Here is a 10,689-nt window from a genome sequence, read left to right on the forward strand (position 1 = left end):
AAAAAAAAAAAAAAAAAAAAAAAAAAAAAAAAAAAAAAACACATCATAGTAAAATTAATACCTTCTCCGCTTCGCATCGAAGCTAAAAAAAATGTTTTAATTATTATTATTCTGTAAGTAATTGAGTGGGTTATGATAAAAAAATTACCCTGTATACAATGTATTTTATGGTTGCATTTTTCGTTTGAATTTTATTAAATAATTTGATTTTTATTTATATTACTCAATTATCTCAAAAAAGGTCTCTCTGCATTTAATGAGATAGTAAACAAATATTATGTATCATTGATGCGCTGTAAGTTGCCTTGAAATAATTTGGAAACGCATTTTATAAATGAATATAAAAAAATAAATGTGAAAATATGATAACATAAATATGCATAACAATTTTTAATAATAAAGTTTAATGATCAACTAGTGATTGATATAGTTTATATTATATTACACATAGATAATAGTACTATTTAAAATAATTTTTAATATTTAACTAAAAATTTTTGTTTGTAAATTTCAATCATTTTTTTAAACTAATTTATGTTTTGTATAACAACATAATTAATTGTAATAATATTTATTATAATAAATATATTTTTATTAATAAAAATATATATTAAATATTTTGTTATGTTCCTAAGTCAATTAGGAAATCTTACTCAAACTGGGGGGCCTTAGTTCCTCTACAGGGTGATTTTTTTATCATAACCCACTCAATTAGTTGCAGAATAATAATAATTTAAACATTTTTTTTTATTATTATTTTTAGTTACACATTATTTATTTAGTTACACAGGTAGCTAATTGGATTTTTATAACATCGATATTAGCAGGTACACAGCATTGTTATGAGTTTATAAATACACTAACTGGCAAAACAGAAAGTATATCTATTGATAATCATAATTGATAATAAACAATCCGTGACTGAGACAGCAATGTCATAAAAATCCAATTAGCTACCTGTATTTACAAACCCATGTGTATTATACATGTATATCATTTTTATAGTGTATTTATTATTGTATAACATTAAATATAAATTATTATTTATTATATATAAACTTATAAATTCTAATCAAGATGTATTTAAAAAATTTGGAGATGATGTTGCTTTTAGAATAATTCAACAATTACTTTTATAACTTAAACTTTATCTACAGATTTCATCGAAGCGTTTATAATTATAGCAACTGTGCCGCAATCCCAAATATAAAATTGTATTTATAATTTGCTTTTTTTTTTGTTAAATCAAGAAAGTATTCTGCCAATGAAAATTTAGCTATTATTTTCAACTTGTATATGAATAGATTGACTAAAAATAACAATTTTTTAAGGTATACTTTAATATTTACTATAAATTCTCTTTTCAAATTTAGAACTATATATAACAAAATTAATTATTTGTGTGATTGTATATATATAACCCAATATAACAAAGAAATTGTCATTAGTCATTTGAGTTTAACATTTTTAGTGAAAATGGCGGTGAGTAATACATTTTATCTAAAGTGATTTATTTAAAATTAAAATATTATTATATTATATTGCAGAATTGGCAAATAATATCACTCTTGTTAATAATATCGTGTTTGATATTTAATGAAGGTAAACTATATTCCACATTATTTATTCCTATTAAGTTTGATATTTTTCCATTTTAGTTCTTATATTGTTTTAAATCGATACACATAGGATTAGTAAGTGGAACGAATTACATACAAATTACGATATATTTTTTTTTTATTTTTTATTAAATTTTTTAAATAATAGATGAATTTACATTTTAAATCTAAATATTTTAATAGTTTTAAATTTTAGAAGAGTTGTTTGATTAAAATTTTGCAATTACTGTACATGATCTTATTTAACAATGATTTTTCACAATTATAATCAAAATTTATAATACGCTCAATTGAGTAGATCATTTTAACGACTGTAATAACTCACTATCTATTACGATAGTATCAACTCATTTACTTACAAAATAATAATAATTTAAAAATTTTTTTTTTTTTGATTATCTTTAGTTACACATTATTCTTGTATTAATAACTATGTAATACTTTTTAAGTTCATCCTTTATGCCTGGTAAGAGTGTCAAATTTGTTTTTTTAAATAAGTACACATATTTTGAACTTAATAAAATGTTAATAAAAGAGTAAGACTCGACAGAGCAATTATTTTAACATAAATTTTGAAAATGTTCCGGAAAAAGTGTGTATGTATAAAGAACTATTAAATAAAAGCTCATGTTACGCATTAAAAATAATAAAATTAATTGTCCCTAACTAATTTCCTACATGCAAATGGCTATCGTATTGAATATAAATTTAAACTTATTTTGAATATTTTGTTTCCTCTAATTAAAAAAAAAACTATTTTGAATTTTTAAACTAGCTTAAATTGTTCTTATAAACTACTGTTAGATGTGTTTTGCGGTATTTGGGCGGCACCAACAATGCCTTACACGCTCAGCGTACAATGTTCGAACTCCACCCGTCAAAATAAGTTTTTAAATTCTTTTAAAGGTGAAAAAACACATAGTTTGATTGATTTTTATATTATTTAAATTGAATATTGTAGTAACATAAATGAAAGAAAAGAGGACTATGATGATGAAGATGATGTGGTAGGTGAAAAAGGAAAACACAGGCTTGACTTTATGCAGTAAGCCGGATAGTAACAACTGTGTACTGAGACTGATGAATAATACAAAGCACTGAAGTCGACTGATCCAGATGTCCAGGTCTTTTGGGTTTTTATAATAATTTGGACTGTTGTCAATTTAGCAATAAATACTAATTGTAAATTTATCAGTCTCAGGAAGCGGATGTGCTGTTTGTATTTTATTATAATAAATTCTCAAAATAAGGGTAACGTGACACCTTCACAATATAAGGGACCCCCCAGCATTCTACTTTCTCCTTGTGAGAATCGATTTCATGTTCATATTAAACTATTAGCTTCGATGCGAAGTGGAGAAGGTATTAATTTTACTATGTGTTTTTTTTTTTTTTTATGTCTGTTGCCACTTTTTCTCAGCTCTCGCTGGACTGATTTCTTTCAACAATACGTCAAAAGATCACAAATTGTATCTAGTTGAAGACATTACCCTTAAAAATTGAAAAAAATTCCCTCCTTCCCCGCAAATGGGGGAAATATCCAAAAAAATTACAAATTTAAAAATTGCTAATTTTCGAAATTTTTTCATTTTTTTTTTCTTAAAACTTCCATAACTTTGTGAAAAATCAACAAATCAACATAATTTTTTTTTATACTAAAACCTTAGATATTTACCTTTCATTTGATATCATTTTTTTGAAAATCTATTACTTAACCTGCTCATTAGGGGGGATTTAAAATAGCAACTTTTTTACAAAAATTAACTTTTTCAACTTAATTTTTAAAAATGTTTCGGAAATACTGAGTCCTTTAAACATATATCTAATTAAAGCTTATTTTATGTACTATAAAATGAAAACAAAAAATTTGTCCCGACACTTTTTCTTCTACATTTAAACGGCTGCCGTAGTTCAAAAAACACTATTTTTGTGTTAAAATTTTCGATTTTCAACTTAAAAATGCTATAACTTTTTGAAAAATCTATATATCAGCACAATTTTTTTTTTTCTAAATACATTATAAGTACATCTTTCATTTGACATACTTTTTATTAAAATTGGACAATTTCTCCTTATATAGGGGGCGTTCAAAACTTGAAATATTGTAAAAAACATAGATCTTTTTCAACTGAACTTTTGAAAATGTTCCGGAAATACTGCGTCCTTTAAACATATATCAAATTAAAGCTTATTTTATGTACTATCAAATCAAAAAAAAAAATTTGTCCCGACATCTTATCTTCTATGTGCAAATGGCTGTCGAAAATTTAAAAAAAAATGTAATGTTTGCGATAAAAATGACCTTTTATCGGGATGTTTTTTGTACTTAAAACTGCCATAACTTTTTCAAAAATGAACAAATAAAAATAATATTTTTTTGTATTGAAACCTTAGATATTTCCCTTTCATTTGATATAATTTTTTTTGAAAATCTAACACTTATTCTGCTCACTGAGGGAATTTAAAATAGTAATTTTTTTACAAAAAATAACTTTTTCAACTTGATTTTTGATAATGTTCCGGAAATACTGCGTCCTTTAAACATATATCAAATTAAAGGTTATGTTATATACTATAAAATGAAAAAAAAAATTTGTCCCGACGATCTATCCTAAAAAATTGTATGTTTATATCAAACTAGGATTTTTCTTACATATATGGCTCAATATTAAACAAAATTTCATGCAAATAATTTTATGAATCAATATTTAAAATTTGTACGATTTAAATTAATCCATAAATTATTGTTTAAATACAACTATTACAAAATTATCTAATTAAAATATTATTCAAATTAGTTTAAATTTTTATCATTCAAATAAAATTATATTTCAATGAATACACTTTGTAGTCATCTAAAAATATAAATATAATAGAATTACACACAATGTGTTTCAATGTAATTGCTTTATTTCTAAATATCAATGAAAATCAATAGACTAATTTTTATCTTAAAAAAGCAACAATATCAATATAATATTATTAAAATAATAATTATTTTAACTATATTATAATGAATCGTATAATTTATAAATATTATTGAGTTTATATAATCATTAAAGTTCTCATAAAAATTTTTATTAATAAATATATCATTCAGATATAATATTGAAGATTTTAATAAATTATTTTTAATATTTCATATACTAATAATATAAAAAATAATTATTAAGATAAGAAGTTTCGATTAAGAGTCCCTTATCATTAAAATAATATTAAATTGAGAGTATTTTTTGGTATTTTTCATTAAAAAATGCTACAAATTTATTTTGTTATCGAAAATGTATCATGTTTTTTATAGCAATATAGTCATATTTACCAATTATAATTATTTGAAAAAAGGAACATAACTAAAATAAATCCAATGGTAAATCCAACTTGGTGGAGAGCCACCCTAATCCTAAATTTCTACTTCACAAGATCTGCTTTATCATCTATGCATACATCAACTGTCCTCATATAGACTTCAATAACATCTCTCATATATTTTTTGGTCTTCCTCTATCTCATCTTCCTTCAACATTGATTTCTATAACTGATGTTGGAGCTTCCGATTCCTCTATCTTCAAATCATGTCCAAACCATCTAAGTATTTATTCTCTTATCTTATCTATGGTAAACATTACACTTTTACTTCCTGTTATATGTTCGTTCTTTACTCTATCTTCTCTAGTTACTTCACTGATCTATTAATGCATTGTCATATTTACTACACTCATTTTCTATTATATTTTCTTGTTAACCGCACAACACTCTTACTATAAATTTAGCTAGTCTCACTATAGTCTTATAGAACATATGTTTCAGCCTCAATGTAAATATCTTGTCGGATAACATACCTGAAACCCCTCTCCACTTCACCCACTCGGGCTTAAATCTTATGTCTTATATCCTCGTTAATTCCACCGTTCTTTTGCACAATTGATCATAAAACTTTTCACCTCTATTATCATGTCCTTATTCATTTTCACTGATTTCCTGATTTCACCTATCTCGTGTCCTCCTTTAATATACTCGTATTCTATATACTTTGTCCTACTCCAACTTATTATTGAATAATACATTTCATATTTCATCGAAGTTGGTGATCGAATATTGATAAAAATTCAATATAATAAAAATTAACACATTGTGTTCATTTTTAACAAGGTGCGACGATCAAAGTTACTGAAAATGAATGTACATGGGATGAAAATACGACTATTGTTGCTGCTGCAGAAGGTAATTTGGAAATTTTAAAATATGCATATGAAAATAGATGTCCGTGGGATGAAAGAACAACTGAAGCAGCTGCTTCTAATGATAATTTAGAATGTTTAAAATATGCTTATGAAAGAGGTTGCAAATGGAATCTATTTAAAATCGTGTGTATTGCTATTGCAAGGGGTAATCTAGAAATATTAAAATATGCTCAGAAAAATGGATATGAATTAGATGAACTCACAACTAATATAGCTGCCACAGGAAGTAATTTAGAAATTTTAAGCTATGTGTACAAAAATGGATGTCCGTGGAATAAAAATACAATTAATGTAGCTGCTAGTACAGGTAATCTAAAAACATTCAAATTTTTACACGAAAATGGATGTCCATGGGATGAAAACACAACAGAAGCAGCTGCTTATAACCGACATTTAAAATGTGTACAATATGCTCATGAAAATGGATGTCCTTGGGATGAAAAAACAACTACTGCTGCTGCTACAAGTGGTAATTTAAAAATTTTAAAATATTTACATAAAAATGGCTGTCCGTGGGATGAAAGCACAACAAAAGCAGCAGCTTCTAGTGGTCATTATAAATGCTTAAAATATGCCCATGAAAATGGCTGTAAGTGGGATGAAAGTACAACTACTGCGGCTGCCAAAAGAGGTAATTTAAAAATTTTGATGTATGCTCATGATAATGGATGTCCATGGAATGAAAATACAACTTATGTGGCAACTATGAAAAATAATTTTAAAATTTTAAAATATTTACATGAACACGGATGTCCGTGGGATAAAAAAACAACAGAAATTGCTGTGTACAATGGTAATTTAAAATGCTTAAAATATGCTCATGAGAATGACTGTGATTGGGATGAAAATATAATAAATGTTGCTGCCACAACAGGGAACTTAAAAATTTTAAAATACTTACATAAAAATGGGTGTCGGTGGAATGAAAGCACAACAAAAGCCGCCGCTTTTAATGGTAATGTGGAATGCCTAAAATATGCTTATAAAAATGGATGTAAGTGGAATCAATTCGATATCGTCAGAAATGCTATTGTAAGGGGTAATCTAGAAATTTTAAAATTCGCTCACGAAAATGAATGTAAGTTTATTGAAGGCTCAACTTTAGCTGCTGCAGCAAGTGGTTATATTAACTGTTTAAAATATTTACACAAAATTGGTTACAAATGGGATAAAGGCACAATTAGAGCTGCCGCAACAAGCGGTTGTTTTGAATGTTTAAAATATGCCCACGAAAATGGATGTGTTTGGGATGAAGGTACAACTAAAGCCGCTGCAGCCAGTGGTTGTTTAGACTGCTTGAAATATGCTCATGAAAAGGGATGTAATTGGGACGAAGATACTATAGTGGCAGCAGCTGTGCATGGTAATGTAGATTGCCTAATATATGCCCGTAAACATGGATGTGATTGGGTTGAAGGGACCATGAGAGGAGCGGCAGCAAATGGACATTTAGATTGCCTTAAATATGCCTATGAAAATGGTTGTACGTGGGGCGAAGGCACTACAAGGGAAGCAGCTGCGAGTAATTTTATTAATTGTTTGATATTTGCATATAAAAATGGGTGTAAATGGGATGAAGGAACCAAGAGTGGAGCTGCTGCAAATGGCAATTTAGACTGCCTAATGTATGTTCATGAAAATCAGTGTCCGTGGGACGAAGGCACAACAAGACTTGCTGCTATAAATGGAGAATTTCGTTGTCTAATTTATGCTCATCAAAATAATTGTCCATGGAGTAATGGTACTATTTATGAAGCTACTCGAAATGGCTATATTAATATAATCAACTATGCTACTAAAAATGGATGTCTTAATTAATTCTTTTCTTGAAAAATAATAATTTTAAGTATTCTTTTTTTTAAGTTATTTTTTACATTATTTTTAAAATAAATTAAATTGAATTGTGATGCGCATATATTTAAATTATTGACAGGATTTCAGATTTAATTTATATACATAGAATTTTTTTCAAAGTAGGCAATAGTCCCATTTGAAAGTTTTGATGGATGATAATCATTCAAGATATAAATATACCTTTAGAACTGGAAATTTTGACTTTTTTATTTATTTAATTAAATAATATTACCCAAATATAATAGAAACAGTTATAAACATCGTCTTTAAACCTTACACATTTTCTGCTATTTTATTGTATATAAATTTTGTTGTTGTAATCTAATATAACATATTATTAAACATTGAAAATACAAATTTCTATTACATTTATAGTAAAAAAAAAAAAGTATAAAATAACAAACAAACAAAAGAGCTCTCTGGTGATAGGGAAACAAAAGATGATAACATTTAATAAACAATAACATTTTCTATAGCACAAGAAGATATGTTACTATTTAAATATTAATATAATTAATAATAATTATAATAGAAAAATAAATAAATTATTTACGATGCGTTTTGAAAAACAGAACGAAACGCTAGCCGTTGTCAATTTTAACGATCAAGCTGATTCGTAGCAACTACATCAACAATATAAACATGGAATGTTATTGCTAAACACTATAATAGCTCTCATATGCGAACCGTCAAATTGTGGAAAACCCAATTTAATTTTATATATACTAGGCTCCGCCCCAGACCCGGGGCCCTTCGAGCCTTACGCGCCTTCTGTAATAAACCAAAAATAAAAAGAAAGAAGAGAAAAAAAGAAATTTAGCGTATAAAAATGAATAAAAAAAAAACGTAGGTTAAATATAAAAAGAAATTAGGGGTATTTGGTAAAATATTATAATCAATTATTTATTATAAGTTTTTGTAATTTTAATTAGATTTAATTGTCTTCAATTTTATTTAAATTAATTTTCTCATTAATTGTTTCTCTCATTAATTATTAATGGTTTATCACGCAATAGATTGTTGGGAGTTCGAAAGCATAAGTTAAATTGTACTTACCTTACGTCCTGTGTGATACAATAATATTTTAAGTAATCCAGTGTTGATTTCCGTATTAAACGCACTACGTATACGATTTACACTATATGTAATATAGTCTATATAATTGCTTACAAAAAACGACTAAAGACTTTAAATAATATGATTTAATTACACAAAGTCTAAGACTGATCTTACTTGTAAAAGATTTTAAACACTCTCTATTTTATTATAAATATAATCTTAATTTTTTTTTATTATTGATTTTTTTTTACGTCTGTTGAATAAGTATTTTTTTTTAGAGAGTATATTTTATTGAGAGATCGATACCAATATTTCTTAAATTTTCCTCTGGCCTGGCCAAAACAAGATTCAGAAATATCTATATCTATGTAAAAATTTTATCAAGGCAGAATTGTGGTGGCCCAATGTGTCCCGGTGCTAAAATAAAGCACCTTGAAAGGATGCGGCACAATAATAACCAAGATAAAAATTAAACACTGCAAATATATTCGTAAGTTTCTCTACGTTGTCTGCCGGCGCGATGTTTATTAAAACAAAGACATTAGCAACGAGACTAGCTACCCAATACGCATAGGCTTACAAATATATTCTAACCTAATATACCTAATTCTAGAACAATGTCTAGTTGCAACCTTTACGTTGTCTGCCGGCGCGATGTTTGTTAAAACAAAGACATTAGCAACGAGACTAGCTACCCAATAAGAAAAGCTCACAATAAGTTTTTATTATTAAATGAATATCTAAATTTAGGTTGGATTTATTATTAAAATAAAATAATTTAAAAAAAATATAATGTTTAAAATATTATTTGATGTTTATTTTCATAACAAGAAAAATAAAATATTATTAATGATTGAACAAATTAAATTAAATTAAAAGATTCACCAAAACAAAATTCACTTTAAAATTTCTAAGTGTCATTTAATTTTAAAGAAAAATATTCTAAGTCCAAATTAATTAAAAAATCGACTAAGTGTTTTTAAATTGAAAAATATTCTAAGTCCAAATTAATTAAAAAATCGACTAAGTCCCGGAGAGTGAAATCTTGAGTAGAGCGTCGTAGATTTTGTGTATTTTAAAATCGTCAAAAGAACTGGTTTAGATGGGGAAAAATGGCTTTTTATAGTGTGAAGGGGGTAGCCCAGCGATCTCTATCGTGATCCTAGAAGCTGAGGCTTTGTATTGTAATTGGTTAATTAAAAGAGGGTCCCTGCGTGTAGGCGTTACTTAATAATTTCTACAAGAGGGAGATTTTATTGTATAATTAAAGGGTTATTTTGTATCTTAAATAAGAGAACCCTGTTTTGGTGATCTTGTATAATCATAATATGTGACATACATGAACAAATGATAACATCTTATTATATATTAATATTATATGTAATAATATAATATTACACTTCGGCGCGTAAATCTGTTCGGGCCGTCATCATAAGTAGGCCACTGATTCCGGTAGAATAATACAACCATGCGCGTGGACTTATAAAAAAAAAAAAAAGCTCGTAAAACGGTGAAAAATGAACGGATTGAATTGATTTTTTTATCATATCTCAGGAATGTCATTAGGCGGGTCTGATGAAAATTTCAAACCTTAAGTCGTAAAGCGCTGGCGTCAGCGAGCGTTTTTCTCGAAAACGGTCGAAATTTTAAAACGCTCGCGGGAGCGGCAAAAATTTTCCGACCTTCGCCAATAATTTTTCCGGAGTCTGGTGACCGAGTACTTTCGTTGAAAAAAAAAATTTTGAAAATTCGAGCACGCTAAGTAATTTTCCCAGAAAAGCGTTTTTATCCTTGTTCTATTATATAATAAGATATATATAGGTGTATAATACATAACCAAATCAATAATTATAGTACATTTTTATAATTTATTTTATTAAACACTAGCATACATTTAATTCAATAAAATTTAAATA

At 26.8% G+C, this 10,689-nt stretch overlaps 2 protein-coding genes across 3 annotated transcripts in view; both read left to right on the top strand.

Annotated features, from left to right (window-relative positions):
• Positions 1-7,925, top strand: part of LOC126897435 (uncharacterized) — a 23,629-nt gene extending 15,704 nt beyond the window's left edge. The window contains exons 2-3 of the mRNA XM_050671014.1: positions 1,548-1,602; positions 5,769-7,925. Coding sequence (XP_050526971.1) covers positions 1,548-1,602; positions 5,769-7,678 — 1,965 coding nt within the window. The 3' untranslated portion in view covers positions 7,679-7,925. The remainder of the gene's footprint in view (positions 1-1,547; positions 1,603-5,768) is intronic.
• LOC126897432 (uncharacterized) overlaps positions 1-10,689 on the top strand; it is a 30,411-nt gene that overhangs the window by 6,094 nt on the left and 13,628 nt on the right. The window lies entirely within an intron of this gene.

Source organism: Daktulosphaira vitifoliae, unplaced genomic scaffold (assembly GCF_025091365.1).
Source record: "Daktulosphaira vitifoliae isolate Bord-2020 unplaced genomic scaffold, ASM2509136v1 Scaffold_2, whole genome shotgun sequence".
In the NCBI taxonomy this organism is placed as follows: domain Eukaryota; kingdom Metazoa; phylum Arthropoda; class Insecta; order Hemiptera; family Phylloxeridae; genus Daktulosphaira; species Daktulosphaira vitifoliae.